General features: G+C 41.9%; 1 protein-coding gene across 2 annotated transcripts in view; it reads right to left on the reverse strand.

The window, feature by feature from the left end:
- The window catches only part of KNTC1 (kinetochore associated 1), a 1,031,844-nt gene that overhangs the window by 765,727 nt on the left and 248,293 nt on the right, over window positions 1–17,824 (reverse strand). For both annotated transcript variants that reach the window (XM_085636469.1, XM_085636468.1), the window contains exons 25-30: window positions 11,005–11,124; window positions 10,090–10,233; window positions 9,468–9,566; window positions 8,749–8,852; window positions 6,177–6,279; window positions 3,840–3,974 (exon numbers count right to left, since the gene is read on the reverse strand). In XM_085636469.1, the coding sequence (XP_085492595.1) occupies window positions 3,840–3,974; window positions 6,177–6,279; window positions 8,749–8,852; window positions 9,468–9,566; window positions 10,090–10,233; window positions 11,005–11,124 (705 nt within the window). The remainder of the gene's footprint in view (window positions 1–3,839; window positions 3,975–6,176; window positions 6,280–8,748; window positions 8,853–9,467; window positions 9,567–10,089; window positions 10,234–11,004; window positions 11,125–17,824) is intronic.

Raw genomic sequence — 17,824 nt, forward strand, 5'->3', positions numbered from 1 at the left:
CCAACAGACATTTATCTAAAAGACACAAAAGCAGTACTCCAGCTGCTACAAAATGTGACTTTTGACCCAGACAAGCAACTACTACTGGGGCTCGACATGGAGAGGTTATACACAAGTTTACCCTACAACGATTCACTTAACATCATGGAGGAAGTCCTCTTCAGCACTACCTGGGAATACCAAACACCACGTAATCTTGTAATGGAATGCATCAGCCTGGCCCTGACCAAGAATTTCTTCCTGTATTAAAATACCCTCTACCTACAGAGGCACAGGATCAGCATGGGGAGCATTTTTGCTCCCAGCTTGGTAGGTCTCTATGTACACCATCTAGAGACCTGCAAGATCCTACACCGTGATAACTCTTTCAGACACAACATCAAGACCTGGAAGAGGTATGTTGACTATGTGCTGGTCATCTGGGAGGGAGACGTTCCTTCGACCGAGGAGTTCATGGGTTGGCTCAACCAACAAAATACTTTTCTTAAGTTCACCAGTACCACATCGTGTGAGAATCTAGTATTTCTAGATCTGAACATATACCCGGAGGGTGGTAAACTGAAAACCACCACGCATTTTAAGCCAACAGCTAAGAACTGTCTGCTACTTTATGATAGCTTCCATCCGCGTCATTTACGTCACAACCTCCCCTACGGACAGTTTCTCCGTCTCCGGAGGAACTGCACCAACCTGACGGATTACAAAACACAAGCCTCTGACTTGAAAACCAAGCTCTCCCACTGGAATTATCCCGTCCAAATCATTGACAGGGCAATGAAGAGGGCCCGGAATAATGATAGGGATGCCATTTTGGAAGAGAAGCCTTACAAGGATCCTGAGGCCAGACCCATCTCTGTGACCACCTACAACACTCACTCGAACAAAATATCGAAAATTGTCAACAAACACTGGAGGATCCTCAACTGCGGCCAACTTAACCTTGAAAAACCACTGTTCGCTCACAAAAGAGGCAGGAACTTGAAGGATATTCTTGTTCACACACAACCACGTTCAGACACAGTCACAACCAACGAGAATCCTACTCTTCAACCAATCCAAGGCCACCACCCGTGTGGCAACTGTAGCACTTGCCACCTTACCAAAAAGAGCAAACAAATCAAGTTTAGGAATGGCAGTGAATGGGAACAAAAAAAGTTCACGAACTCTAACAGCCGGAACGTCATCTATATGATCACATGCCCCTGCGGATTGGAGTACGTTGGGATGACATCACAACCAGCTAAGATCCGCATTGGGGAACATAAAAGCAATGTCCGGTGTAAGAAAAGCACTACAAAAATGGCAACACATTTTCTGACAGAAGCACACACTGAACGACCGCCAATGGACAATCATAGAACTAACACAGTCTGAGGGCGGTCTGTTGGAAAAGGAACAATGCTGGGTGTTCCGCCTAGGCACCAATGTAACGGGCCTTAACGATAATATACCATGGGGCCAATTTTCTTGAGTTGAGAATAGATACCACTGTAGTTTGGTTTTTCAACCCCTAGATATCCATTTATTCCAGACAAAGAATTCTGATTTACCAACCTTTTTGGCCCGTCTCTTAAATAAAGGTTAGGTTTCAGTAGGACAACCTGAACCACCCTTTCACACCTTTGGTTTTCGTTCTGTGGAAAGGGGTCAGCATCCTCACTCAGGGTTTTTCACAACTAAAATATTTTTTTGAACATAATGATCTCTAGCCCTGGATCCATTTTGTCTTTATAAGTCATCATTGAGCTACCTAAACCGCATAGGTTTCATACAAATCGTAACCAACCAAACTGCAATTGTGCCAGAATCCTTTGCTTCGTTTGTTTCGCACTCCAAGACTGGTTTCTCCCTCCCCCCCTTTTTATCTTCTGCCAAACACTAAAGTGTTATGCACTTTATAATCAACCTCTGCGAATGCCCGAGGGTATTTGTGATTTTGGTATATTTTTATACCATAACCTTCTTTTTCATCATTGCGCATTTTGTATTGATCTATTCAATTCTTTTCACACAAGCGCTGTATCATTACCACCGCGGCGAGCGCTCTAATTGTTACGGTAACACGTCACTCCACTTCCGGGTGAGGTACGCGGATACCACTTACGGGGCACTGGCAGTCCCCGCAGCTTTTGCCTAAAACGTTAAGAATTAAGTGCTCCCCGAGCACACATACACACAGATAGTGGCGGGAACCAATTAGGCAATTAAGTTCAGTATAAATAAGCGCTCCACTCGAAATGACCGCATCGACGGAGCCGCAAGGGGGATGACAACGCGAGGCAGTTCCTTGGTATATGTGAGTACGGCATAGCCGCTACAGAGAGGGCAGTTCTATTTTTCCATCACCTTTGGACATCGACCTAATGCAGCCTTATCATCTACAGAGTGCTAATAGCACAGGGTCCCTTTCGTTCTAAGGCTCATGATGCCATTGGCTTTTATACAGGAAGCATGTGATCAGCTTTTTATTTTCAGGCTGTTTTTACCCTATATTCCTTAAACTCCCCAGGCTCCATTAGTTCTACCTTGGGACATAACCTTAGTGTGTGTGTTTTTTGTTTCATGTGTGTACGTCTTGTACTTGTCCCCTTCTTTTACAGGACACTGCACTGGCACGGATACTGTGTAAACTCTCTGCAGTTAAAGGCACTATATTCCCCACTTATACAGGTCACAAAAACAACATCTAGAACATAATCTGTTTACCTGATGTTTTTTCCTATACTTTGTGTTTCTTTTTCAGATGGAAACAAAAGAATTACCTATAATAATTGTGACCAGTGTGTCCCATGTTTGTATCTTTTTTGAGATTTGACTACACATAGTATATAATTTATTGACATTGTCACACCTTTCATGTGAGTAGTGTAGGGATCTGTGTACCAGTCCTGAAGAAGAAGCAGCACGCTTCAAAACATGTTGACACACGCAGGAGGTCTTGTACATTAATACAACACACCTCCACCTCACACCTTTTTAATAATATCAGCACCAAGGCTTATTAAAATTTGTATTCCTATGATGCTAGGTATTTTTTAATATTCACTTACCATTCACTCCTGACCCTACCTCTCACCACCTCTCACACCACACATAGAGACTATATCAGTGCTCCCACGTATTTCGCTGGTAGTAGCACGCCGCGTCCTGTAGAGGGATGTGAAGACCCCTATGATGAAGCATGACACCAAGGGCCTTTTTGGTGTGTGAGGGGTATTTAAGAAACACAATGTGTTTCCCACCAATGTAGGAAACTCACTTGACCTATGAACAAACACATTTAACTGCAATCCTCCTTGGGTGGATTTTTCTTGTTTATCAATAATTGTACGGGGAGGCTAAATCCACCCCAGTGTTCGTCTAGAACACAAACTCTCCACTCCCTCCTTTGGTTTTTTTAATCCACATATACTGCATCAGTCTATCAAATGTTTACATAATTAAATGAAAAAGCCTTTTACATTTTGCTTAAACATAATTTTTGCTGGCTTATTACATATGTAATTAGCTTCTGAAATTGTTCCCTTTCAGGCAGTAATCTAAAAAATATATCTTTTACCAGATGTCACGTGACAGAGTTGTGTCTCCCTCTGCCACAATGCAATTGGAAGTAAATGCAGACAATATTTGAATTTTTCACCAGATTATTATGCAGCCAGTCTTCAAGTACACATAGCGAGTGTTGTAAATCATGATGATTCATGAATTTGCAAACAGCCAGGTGAGACCTTAATACATTCTAGCCACAGTAATAGAAGAGATAAAGTGAATCCAAATATTCCCATTCTGTGGAATGCATAGGATTTACAATCACAATGCCTGCTACTCAGAAGGCATACCTGCTTTTTTTTAATCAGAAAAATTATCTTGAGAAGGTAGACCTCCACGGTGGGCAGCATATAGGCCTTGACAACTTTGAGAGCATCATCCAACGAAGAGGGAGTGTCTTGCTTCAAGATGTATTTCACTAACCCCTATAAACAAGAGAGACAATTTACAAACAATATATGTACAGTACCAACTGTGATGGGTAGACTTACAAGGCTGTGCATAAACCTCAAAGTCTCCTTTGGAATAAGGTCAATGTTTGTTCTTAAAATAGTACCCAGAACACTTTTGCCCACCTAGTAGAAATATCAACAAAATGGACACCTTGCTTGGGAAGCCGTATTGATAGATATGTTCACAAAGGATATGCCAAGCTGTGCATGCGAGAAATACAACTATAATCTCCCACTAAAGATTAGAAAACACAACCATGGCTTTCACTAACATATGAGATGGAAGAGCAACATCTACTCCCTGGAATTAACCTGTAATGTAGATCTTCTCATTGTCAATTTATCTGAAGTCAGGACATGATCACCAGGGCCACCGTCTCCTTCAACTGACATATACTGAAAAAAATAAATCCCTCCTACACCTCCAAATGTCATGTCAATAGCAACTCACAAGAGCATGCAATCACAACCTAAATCTACACCCCACCATTAATTTCGTGTTTATGTTATTAATATTATTTGCGTATCAGAAATGCTCAGATTGTTTCTTTAACAGACTAAAGGCTTGTCTTGTGCGCCATTGGTTTAACACTTCAATCAGTCAGGGAGTTTAAAGTGCGCTACTCACCTGTGAGGGTCTCAAGGCGCTGGGGGGAGGGGGTGGGTGCAGCCCTGAGTCAGCCGAAGAGCCAGGTCTTGAGGCTCTTCCTGAAGGTGTGCATAGTAGGGTAGCGTCTGATGTTGACTGGGAGCTCTTGCCAGGCTTTGGCTGTGGTGTAGGAGAAGGCTCTTCACCCGCTCTGGTTCTGTGGATGTGTGGGGTTTCTGCTAAGTCGAGGTCGGCAGAGCGGAGGCTTCTTTTGGGTACGTGGAAGGAGACTTTCATTGAGGTATTTGCGTCCGGTGTTGTGGAGGGATTTGTAGGCTTGGGTGAGTAGTTTGAAGGTTACTCTCTTCTTGACGGGGAGCCAGTGGAGAGCTCGCAGGTGTCAGGTAATGTGTTCATGTTGTGGGATGCCGAGGACGAGTCTGGCCGCGGTGTTCTGGATGGTCTGGAGTATGCGTAGCAGGGATTTGTTGATTCCAGCGTAGAGGGCGTTTCCGTTGTCCAGTCTGCTTGTTATGAGTGCATGGGTGACGGTCTTTCTGGCTTCGGGGGAATCCACTTGAAGTTCTTGCGGAGGAAGCCAAGGGTGTTTTAGCAGGTGGAGGTGATGGCGTTGATCTGTCTGGTCATGGTGAGGGAGGAGTGGAGTATGATGCCATTGTGAGAGAACGTGCGACCTTTCCTGACGTAAAGCCAGCATATGCAAATGTCCGGCTGACACATGTAGACCAATCAGACCAATTACAGGATATACGAGTCAAATTTAAAGTCTCTAGAAGTATCTGCCCGTTTTTCCTTTAATCCTGTTGTAGGGCCCGGTATTAAAATGTCCTCCTAAGGGGGACCCTATAGATAGTTTTAACTCACAATCACTTCACGTGGCACACCAAAACAAAAAAAAAACAGCTCGGCTGTAATTCAGGTGACGCAGCACACCCCGGGTGCACTTGGCACCCTGGGTGGGAACCAGATGAAGCATGGCACCAACTAGGGTTGTGGGGGAGGGTTCTTTTAAAAAACACAACCGGTTTCTCCTGTACAAACTAGTAATTGAATGTTGTTAAAATACTGTTTGTATGAGCCTGTTCTTTTTGACTGAGATAGATGTTACATGGTAAAGGAACAAGTAGCTCTTATTTCCTCGCTCTCCTTCTGATATTAAATAACCTTTCTGAACCAGAAAACAAGCAACCCAGACTCAAGATTAGTTATCTAGTGAAAAAATGAGAAACGCTGAAGGTAAGTGAGACTGAAAACTATAACAACCATCACTCTGTGTCCCCCACTCTTCTACCTCATTTGTCTTTACTTCTGGTGGGCCGCATTCCTTTTTCCTACACTTACCATTTTTACACTATCAAATTCTACCACTTTACCCATATTGATATACCTGCCATTATAGCTCACCTCAGTATCTACAAGTGCACTGAAATCCCACAAGTATGTGTTTAACAACACAACTAACATTCCACTGTTTTTGAGTACAGAAGCCCAGGCATACACGCACATTACCATACTTAATTTCTTAACATGTAGGGGATCTGTCTGATGAAGAGCGTTTAATTTACCATCATCGGTTTGTCATTAGAGACGTTGAATCCTCTTATTCCATAATCCCGCAGCAGTTTCTTCATCTCCATTAGCCTGTAACTTTCTTGCAATAATTGTACTCTGAGAAGAAAGATATGACTGCAGTCAAGAATTCGGACAATAAATAAACCAACTGTAAGCAAAAGTTAAAATATTCCTTGACCTTGGAATAACAGAATTGGTCAAGAAATTTAAGCTATGAGTCAAATCTGTTTCCCCTTGAGAAACCTTTCCCGCTTTTATTTTCCATTGTGGTATTGACAAACTGATCCCATAATATTTTTCAGCCCTACCCCCAGCTCACAGAACCATTTAGTGCTTCTGTCTTGTGCCATGTTACCGGTTTTAGAAGCATGCTATAATGTCTTCAATTCTGAAAGAAGCTTCGGCAGACCCGAATATTCCTAGCAATTTTCTTCTTACAGTTACCATTAAAGTTATAGACCTCGTTGCTACCTTCAATACCATCTCTCATGACACCATGCTGATTCAATTGTATTAAACTGCCATTCAAGGTACAGCCCTAAGTTGGTTTATGTCCTACTTACAGGATAGAACACAAGCAGATAAGATACCGTCTTCCTAATCTTCCAATAGACGGGTTAGGAAAGGGGTCCCTCAGGGCCCCTCTCTTAGACACACTTTATTTAACATTTATGTTGCCCCATTGGCCCACCTGATTAATTCATTTGGTGTATCTTCTGCAGAAAACACATAGCTCATTATACCACTGGATGTCTTGCTTAGCCACACCAAAGAACAGTTCAATACAGATTCACTGAAGTGGCCTTCTGGAACAATAAAATGGCACTGGAATAGAACTCACAGAAGACTGATGTTCTTGACCTGAGAGTGACAAAGTATAGTTGCATAGCTGGTGGGCTGCTTAGCTGGAACACTCAGCCCTCCAAAATTGCCAGAAGCCAGTGTCAAAAGCCTGGGATCTGTTTGGAAAAGTCCCTCATCCTGGACTTGCAGTTCAATAAGGTAACTTAATTCTGCTTTCTTTTCTTTCAGTTAGCAAACTTGTAGATCAAGCCACAGTCCTGTTGAGAGTTGACTATTATAATGGCCTGTAACTAGGTATTAGTAAAAAACCAATTCATAGCCTTCAGTCGATTTAGAACTGGGCCATTCATAAAATGTTTAGCCTGGACAAACATTCAACTATCTCCTCTTAGATGCCAACTACATTGGAAACCTATCAAGCAATGAGTTATGTTTAAATCCATTTGCCTTGTATATTGAGCATTTCACCAAGCTGACACAAGGTATCTTCAATCTAAACACTCTATGTATAAACTGAACAGAACACAGTGTTCATCTTCTGCGGTCAGGCTAAGCCTTCCAACCTAAAAACATGAATGCGTTGAGGGCTGTTCTTTCAGGGTCCTTACAGCTAAACACAGGATTGCTATTCCACTGTATCCGAGACAAAATCCTGACTATCTTTAGGAACCTGATCAAAAACACATCTTTTCTAGTCATAGACACCTTAGTTTTGTTAGGTCAGATTGGTGCCAGGACACACTGATGTGTAGCAGTTTGCACTTTATAAACATTATTAACATAACTGGAAAAGTAGTTTGGATTAGACAATTATGGTGTGTGAGGCTACCATTTATTTTTCAGATCACAAAATCACTACAGCCTCACCACTGCCTGGGGTACGATGGGACACACTGCAACCCAACACCTTCCTTCAAAGCCAAGCAGTGCCACTCTTGCATGGAACTATTGATGCCTATTCTGACTTCACTTGAAACTGCAACTGGTGGGACTTTCCCACTGATAAATTACTAAGGATCTGAAGGAATCTGTTTAGATCTCTGACAGTGTGAACAACTATCAAAGACTAGGAGACATATCAGAGAAACATTTCAGCACCATGCTTGTTGGATGCCCACAACAATGGAAAATTAGTGACTACAAATCAAAACAGTGAACTTTCACTTTGATATATTGTCAGTAAAAGAAAATATCTAGATTAAGGAACATAATATGCAGATACACTTAAGACTCGGAGAGGTTGCAGAAATAAAGATGGATATATGCATTTGCTTTGCATATATTCTTTCTTCTGGGTATAATGCTCTCCATTGGGTAGAGTTTGAGGTACTTAAGTCATTGTATATGGTTGACACACTCAAGGGAGAAAATAAACCCTTATGAGGCAGGGTTTTCAAGTATTATTCAGAATCATTGGTTAAATGAGGTCAGTTAGAGTTTAGAAACGTTTCATTTTGGGATGTATTTTCCAATTGTTGACGTAGAAGGCGTCACTGTGGGACCACTGCTTTTTGAGAATGTGGCACAAAAGCACTCTGATCAAATGACCTAATCTGGAAGCAGAAGGTTCAATGAAAGGTAGGAGTTAGTCATATGTAAAAAAATGTATAGTTCCTTAGGCACTTAAATTTGATTTACTGCACAAATGGTGTAATATGGTGTGATGTGGGGCTTACATATCACCCACAGAGTAGGTTTATGGTAACTGTTACGATCCAAAACATTTCCAAAATGACAAACTATACCAGCATTATGCCTTACTTTGGATGGTTCATCTCCAAATGCTGCTTTACCAGCTGTTCCACGGTCTCGCTCCACGGCATTGCTGCACCATACATTATCTGCAGCACTGCATCCAAAATCAGCTGGATGGAAAGGAACAGTGGTAATGATACAAAAATTAGCACGTTTCACGCTTTGTCTTATAAAACAAATATTTTCACTCAGCGACTATAACCACTAATTGTTAAAGTATAAACATCTGTTTATTGTGCAGCAACATTACAGTTGCCTCACAACATGGACAAGATACACTTGTTCATATGATTTTAAAACAAAGAGCTGACTAATGTAGGACTGGCAAAATAATTTGGATTTTTGCTTACTGTTTTGTCAAGCTTGATGCACCAATCATTGTGAATGCCCATTTAACCAAAATGGCTGCATTTTTTCTTTTTTGCTGGGCTAGGTAAGGTATAATGGGAAGTCCTTAGTGCCCACCATACTCCTAATCACTTAACCCTTCCTTTTACTTCATATTTCCACTGCCCTCCCCTTCTTCCCAATCATATTCAGATATTGTTTTCTTTAAATGGACCCTTGTGGTCTTGGTTATTGCCCTTTATATTATCTTTTTTTTCTAGTTTTATGTGCTTTCTCTAACAACCCCCAAAATGCTACATTCCCTTCTATCATCACCGACCAGACATATTTTTGAAACATTTGGCAGTTAAGACAATATCCTAAATAAATATACTCACATCTGTATCAGACATGCAGCCCAGGACAGCCAATGCTTTTGCCTCCCAAGCAGTTTCAAACAGTGAGGCAGATCGAGATCTGCAGCTTTCCAGCAAATCCTGCAAGATTGGATAACAAAACATGTTTTCTTTGACAAGTTTCCTTATGTTCCGAAGAATAAAAAACTGCAGTATTGAGCAATGGGATATGTGCAGAATGAACTCAGTTATAATGATGTACATATTTCATAAATATTCCAAGAGTTACTAAATTTAAAACATTTAAGAGAAGTAAAACATTAGTGGTTGAACACATAAGCAATATGTAACATACACTGTTTACTTCAAGTTCAAAGTCACAAAGATGCGACTAAAACGTTGGATTACAATCAGTGCCACCAGAGATATAAACCCCACACGCATGTCTTGGGATTTCATTTACAACTGTTTATTGTACTGGTTATTAATAATGAAGCCAAATAGACTAGACACGCAGATTTGAACAGTTTACAAAAAGAGCATTGACTCCGACGCAAACCTAATAAAATTACCAATTTTTCTTTCTGTACTTAGACCCAACCAACTAGGCAGATTACATTCAATAAAATAAAAAATAAATATTCTCTTCAAACACGCCAATTACCTTTATGTACTGAAGAAGCAGTTCTTCCTCTTGCAGGTTGTAGTGGTGCATATACGGTCTTATGACTTTCTCCAAAGTTGAAGGAATAAGCTGGGGAGCTAAAACTTTATCCAGCATCCGGAACACAATTGTAGTTGTGGTTTCCTAGGAAAAGGAGTACACATATTATTTAAAGATTGACGAGCCAGAGATAGGTACACTGCAACAGATATAAAATAAATTAGCACATTCATTCATCAATCACTTCAATGCACAATTAAAGACATACCATCATCAATCATTTCAATTCCAATGTTTAAATTATACTTATTAAATGAAACCTTTCTTTGAATAAGTTTCAATTTTAGTTGAACATAAATTACAATGTAGTACGAACAAACATATCTTGTGAAGTGCATTCTTGATGGGTTTATTTTGAAGGATTTGATTGTTATCCCTGGAGTTCGCCAATTTCAGAAATTTCTAATTATGATTCAAAATTACACTCCAAGTTATATTCAATGAAAAAAGAAAGATCACTGTTAATTTTTGGTTGTGGTCTTCATAATTAAGCTTTGTTCCTTAAGATCCACAGAACTGTAGATGCAAGAAGTTAACATAGCTTTAGTAGAAAAGACTTCTGAGACTGCTCAAAATATTTTCATGCTAACATGTAACACCATGATCAGACCAAGAAACAGTTTGGGAACAACACAGTTAAAAAAAGATGCATACAAACCTCATAAAACCTAAATTAGATAGTACAAAGAAATATGAAAACTGCATTATCTATCCTAAGTAAAATCATGGTTAAGCTCACTGACAAATGACACTAGTTTTCACCAAACTTCCAATGACAACAAACTTGATTACAGATACAAACTCAACTACCAAACTTAAGATGCATTCTACTTCATAGTCATGTTTACATTTTACCTTTTCAAAGTCATAAAGGGTTAATTTGCAGTTGTACTTTCTATGCAGGTCCACCAAATCTTGCAAATTATTAACCAGTTTCATTAACTCGTGAGCTTCTTCACAATCTCCATCTTCCTTCTAGGAGGAAAAGGCAAAAATACAACATCTTAGAGGTAAAACTGATGTCACAGTGATATTTTATGCTGTAAAGAGAAGCAAACATATTGGAAAAAGAAACAATTTTTGAAATGAAGGCTCAATTACATAAAATGAAAAGGTTAGTCTGGTCAGCTATAAAGAAATGAGAATGGGTCCGAGCAGTCAAGCGACGGATGTAAAGACTCTTCACCTACCACCAGCAGCTGCGCTTTTGGTGTTAATTTTGGGAACTGTGCCAACGCAAGGGCAGATAGAATCAACATCCCAACTAATGTCCAAAGCACTACATTGGCTAACCCAAACCTTGGAGGGGGGATGGGGGGCACAGGCAGCAATATTGCAAGCCCGATGATAATGGCGAGAAGAGTACATTGGGTGGGTCCTGCTAGGAAAGAATTACTGGGAGACTGTGGTTTTAAACTTTAAAAGTGAATCTGTTGGTTTCCTCCTGGAGCATCTGGGCAATGATCATATAAAAAAAACTCATGCATCACTGATCTACCACTGGGCTTCTTTTATAAACCCCCCACTTTACTAAGACCAATGGGTCATTTATGGATCAGGGAAGGACAAAGGTGGGGGCTTCCCAGGGGGAAATAGTGAGATCATGGACTGGAGGTTCAAGAACAGACATGCTCCCTTGTCTGACCTCGATGCTTGTGACTGACTACATTCAGCACTCACAAGTCCACAGCCATGTGATGAAAGGCAATACCCGCCCAGTCAGCTTAATAGCGCGAGCCCACAACCATCCCCTACATACAAGGAGAGAACAAGAAATGTCTTGAATATAGCCTCATGGAATGTGGCTGGCATCGCACTTAAGTTGAGCGATACCAACTGGTTAAAGACATGGCAGGATCAGGAAATAGTTTGTTTCCAGGAAACATGGGCCACGGAACCCTTATTCATAAACGGTTATCGATCCATCCTGACCCAGGCAATTCCATCCACTTCAAGAAGGGCAAAGAGGGAAAATCTTGACTTTAATACGGAACAACGTACCAATAAAGGCAAATATGAAATCACATCCCAATCAAAATTTCACATTTTGATAATGGAGATATACCAGGAAGGAGTATGGGTTCTGATAAATTATTATAATAACAGAATTGGCCCAAAGATGCATACGATCGTGGGAGAAGTCGATAAAGCTATTGTAGAGATTATGAGCAATAACAAGACCTCTAATGTTGACATCATATGGCTAGGTGACTTTAATATTCACCCTTGCAATTACAAAAATTCGCCAGTATGCGGGGTAGAGGACATGAGGGGGAACCCTATATATCACTTCATACACAGTGAATATGGAAATGGTTTAAATAAGCTAATGGGCTCATTAAACCTAGAAATAATCCTTGATCTAGATTAAAACAAAAATAGCCTCCCGAGTTCCTTTTTACGAAATGGGGTGGAGTCCACGATAGATTATATATTGATGACCCCTTTAGCTGAGAGGGTTGTAAGGACATGCAACTCCTTCACGACATATAGTGACCACTCTATGGTTTCGATGGAGTTGAAGGCTTTAACATCTGAGGGACAACCTCGTAGAAATGCTGTAACGCCAATCGTGTCTAGGAAAAACGGGATACAGCTTAAATGCGCCCATATAGATGCAACAAAACTCGTCCTTGAACTCATATCAAACACACAAGATGACATTCAATTATGTTTAGACCCGGAAGCTGAGGCAGGGATAGTGGTCCCAGCCTTTTGTAATATCCTATCAAAAATAAAATCGGCCCTAACTAAAACTAAAACCTTATATAGTGGGAAAGGCAGGGGCTGGTTCAATTCCCCATGTACAAAAGCTAGAAAGGCACTGTTTGCCTTAAAAGTCAAGCCTAGGAATCACGATAAAATAAGAACGCTCCGGGCTTCATATAAATTGGTAAGGAAAATAGGAGAAAAAGAAATCAGGGATGACCTATGGGCTGATTTGGAAAAGGCAGCCTGTTTTGGAAATAGCTGTGAATTTTGGAAAATAGTCTATGCGCCCTATTTTAAAACCCATATTGACCCCTCAAAGGATGTAAATGTAGATGAGGAGTCACTTATTATGAGAAAATCTTCTCCTCATGTCCTGTCACCAATAACCATTATGTGACTACCCAGGAAACATCTTATGTACCAAAATCATTCTCACTCAATGAAGTAAAGGTGGCGCAGAATTCATGCAGCACGGGAAAGGCCCCAGGACCGGACGGGGTTCCAATCGATCTCTTTCAAACTAACCCCGACCTGTGGATCCCACTTTTAACCAATGTCCTAAATAGCATAGCTCTGATAGGCCCGCCTCCTTCGGGGTCCTCGGGGGTCATTGTACCCATTCATAAAAAAGAAGATAGGGTCATCCCTAACAATTATAGGCCAATATCCCTGCTGGACACAACATCAAAGCTTATGGGCCGTCTCCTTCTCTCTAGATTAGAGAGCTGGGCTACAGCAAATAAGATCTTGATTCAGGCCCAGTATGGCTTCCAGCAGGTGAGGGGCACCGTGGATCAATGCTTGAATTTAGCATTGACCATTGAAAAATACACCAGCATGAAAGATGGTAAATTATACATGGCGTTCATGGACCTGAGCGCAGCGTTCGACTGCGTGGTCCATGATAAACTATGGGACATAATGGAGGGGATGGGGGTTGAACCTGCTATTTTAAATTTCATCAGGCAATCGTACGTAAACGCAACAGCCTCCGTGCGTTACACTAAATTGGGAGATTGTACACGCCTTTTTAAAATTTCCAAAGGAGTAAGACAGGGTTGCGTATTAGCCCCATTTCTCTTCTCCCTATATACAAATGGATGGAGAAGGCGCTTAGTGGCTACTAGGGACGTTCCCCTCTATGAAAACCAAATGCTACCAATACTGTCCTACGCAGAGGATGCGGTTTTAATTGCAAGAACGGGGATTGGACTACAAAGGCTAATAACAGCGTATGTCTCTTTCATGGACTCACTACAGCTAAAAGTAAATCAATTCAACTATTTCATAATTATAGCTGGGGGTACTAAAAGACACAAAGTCCCGCATTTTAGCGCGGACGCAGGAAAAATTTAGGTTGTAGATTCTTTCCCCTATTTAGGTATTCTTTTGACAAAGATCTGTCATGGGCAAAATTGATGGAAGGAAGGAGGCTGGTGGTGGAGAGGGGTTTTACTGCCGTAAAATCTTTTGCAAAGAAATTGGGTGCCAAACCCCTATTGCCAATAAAAAACATATCAGGCCAGAGTAAAAGCAGCCGTGATCTATGGAGCTGGGGTTTGGGGTACGGTTATATCTACACCACTACAAACCATCGAAAATACATTTTTTAAATCTGTAGTGGGCCTCCCCCTCTCCTTCACGAATGGGATCTTACACACTGAATTGGCCCTCTCTTACATATCAGACTATATACAATTAGCTCCACTCCTCCTATGGCATTCTACTTGGAGGAGAGACAGAGTACCTCTGACCCAAATGGTAATTAAGAGTTGCGTAAAGATGGATAACTGGAAAAGATCCAATTGACTAAGCTACGTGGAGACAGTTTTTAAAGAGATAGATCTCCGTGAACTTTTTAAAGATCCTTTGGTCTGTAAGAAGATGTCCAAGCAGAAAGTTATTGACAAGTTTATGTTGATGGCTGATTACAAGCGTAGGGAACAGTACAAAGAGAAACACGTAGCACAGGTTTATTACCTTAACCCACCACTAATGGAGGGAGATTTTTCATACCTAGCCAACATAAACAGCGCGCAACATAGATTTATACGGATAAGATTCCGCACTAACTTGATACCTTTAATGCTTGGTTATCCTGATAAAACGTATAACCACTCTAATTTAAGCATGTGCCCGTGTGATAATTTATCACCCCAAACTGAACTGCATTTGGTTTTATTCTGCGGGCTCTATGGTAGTGAAAGGAAAGCCCATTTGAGACCAATTCTAAAGAAAATGGGCTTAAAGCTGTGTCGGTTAGCGTTATACTTTTTAAAAACACTCCCCGACCCTCTGGTTTGCTACTCTGTAGCAACATTCTTATGGGCCTGCATGAGGAAAAGGAAGGGGATGATATGTAGTCCACTGAGTCCGATCAGTAATCATAATGTAATCACACCCGCGATATGAAATGTATTACCTTTTATGGATTATAATGCATTCCCATCTTATTCTAGGATTGTGAAGAAATATTTGGAATTTTAAATGATAATATTTAGTAATAATATTTTTTATTGACGTATTTGTATGTGCTTTTATGGTTATTTTTAACATGATCGATTAAAGATGATGATGATGATGATGAACAGGTTAGTCAGTATCTTTTGTGTAATTTGTCAAACAAGCTGGGTAACTGCCAAACATATTATATTCAAGTGTAAAGCACTATCAAAACTATTTCTTATTTGATAATATACAGACATCTGCATAAAAGAAGAGAAGATCATAGAGGTTCAGATTAAGATCATCAACATTGACAAATATATAGATTATTATTATGGAAAAGGTTTGCAATTGCATCTACAAGATCAACATCTTCAAAGAGGATACTCAAGATTTCTTGAGGAAGAGTAAGTAAAACTCAGAGCCAAAGGACTAATTTAAGAAGAAATAAATGTGTACAATAATTGATAGGATTCCTTCTTTAAGTGATTAGTTTCACAAGGTCATGTTTATAAAACCAAGCGTCAAACGTCACCACACCATCATTAAAGAACAAGTTACATACCTTCGGTAACGATATATCTGTAAGAAACATTAGTTAGTTAGATTCCTTACCTTAGAATATCCCCAGGCGTCAGGCTGGATCCGGAAAGATTTGTCAGCAATAACCTTGCGCGTCGCTAGGCGTCTGCGGCTCCGGGTCCGTCGTCGGCGGCGTCGTGATCGCCGGGATGACGTCGGAGTACTAGGATGCCGCCCTCGCGCGCGGACGTCAGTTCTTGTACATAGCTTTCCGCGCCAGGAACACAGAGCCATGCAAGAAACCGACACTGGTGCCATGAATCTAGGGCCCTGAAAGGGATGACCTTAACCCTAGATACGAGTTCGCAGAACGGGGAGGATGGGTGGGGCAGTAAGGAATCTAACTAACTAATGTTTGTTACAGATATATCGTTACCGAAGGTAAGTAACTTGTTCATCTGAAAGAAACACGTTAGTTAGATTCCTTACCTTAGAATAGATATCCCAGCAATACCAACCCCGGTGGTGGGTCTGCGAACCAAGATCACACCAGGAAGTCCTGGAGAACGGAACGGCCAAAGAAGCCGTCTCTCCGGACTTGGCTGTCCAGGCAGTAATGCTTAGCAAACGTGTGCAGCGAGGCCCACGTAGCTGCCTGACAAATGTCCTGCAGAGGGACTCCCCGACCCAGGGCAGTAGTAGCTGCTGTGGCCCAAGTGGAATGGGCCCTCAGCCCCACAGGAAGCTCCTTCTTAGCCAAGGAATAACAGGCCTTAATGCACAGAAAGACCCACCGAGAGATGGTTCGCTTGTGCACTGCCCGCCCCTTCTTAGCGCCCACGTAGCCAACAAAGAGTTGGTCGTCCACCCGGAACTGTTTCGTACGGTCCAGATAGAAGGACAGTGCTCGTTTTAGGTCCAGATGGTGGAGCCTCTCTTCCTCTTTCGAGGGATGTGGAGGCGAAAGGTGGGCAATGTAACAGACTGGCCGATGTGAAAAGCAGTTACCACCTTAGGGAGAAAGGAAGGACGAGTCCTGAGAACAACCTTGTCCGGATGGACAGAGAGGAAAGGAGGCTTAGAAGAGAGAGCCTGGAGCTCACTCACCCGTCTAGCAGAGGGGATGGCAACCAGGAAAGCAGTCTTAAGAGTCAGAAGACGAAGAGGACAATTATGAAGAGGCTCAAAAGGAGCGCACATCAGATAGGTTAACACCAGGTTCAAATCCCACTGAGGCATTACGAAGGGGACAGGAGGAGACATACGAGTAATGTCTTTAAAGAATCGAGCAACAACCGGGGACTTGAAAAGAGAAGGCTGATCAGGAAGCCATAAGAAAGCATAAACAGCTGAAAGATATCCCTTGAGGGTGCCCAGAGCAGAGCCCTGCTGGGCCAGGGAAAGAAGAAAGAGGAGAACCTCAGAAAGAGGGGCGGAAAGGGGATCCACAGCCTTTGCTGTGCACCATGCCACACATTTGTTCCACCTACAGGCGTATACCGTTTTAGTGGAGGGATGCCCGGCTGACAGAACATCACAGACTTCAGGAGGCAAATCAAATGGCATCAACTGCCACCGCTCAATCTCCACGCATGGAGGTGGAGGCTGGACAGGTTCGGGTGGAGGACCGTCGCCTGCTGCTGTGACAGAAGGTCCTCCTGAAGAGGCAGTCGAATCGGGGGATCGATTGACAGACTGAGTAGCTCGGGATACCAGTATCTTCGTGCCCAATCCGGAGCCACAAGGATGACTTGGGCGCGGTCGCGCCTGATCTTCTACAGCACTGTGGGCAGAAGTGGTATAGGCAGAAAGGCATACAACAGACCGCAACTCCACTCGCGACGAAAAGCGTCGCCGAGTGAGTGCCGCCTTGGAAATTCCAACACGCAGAACTGATGACATTGCACGTTCTCTTCGGTGGCGAATAGATCTAACTAAGGCTCTCTCCACTGCCGAAAGAGGCCTTGCGCAACGTCCGAGTTCAGATGCCACTCGT

This window comes from Triturus cristatus, chromosome 11 (genome assembly GCF_964204655.1).
Source record: "Triturus cristatus chromosome 11, aTriCri1.1, whole genome shotgun sequence".
Classification (NCBI taxonomy): domain Eukaryota; kingdom Metazoa; phylum Chordata; class Amphibia; order Caudata; family Salamandridae; genus Triturus; species Triturus cristatus.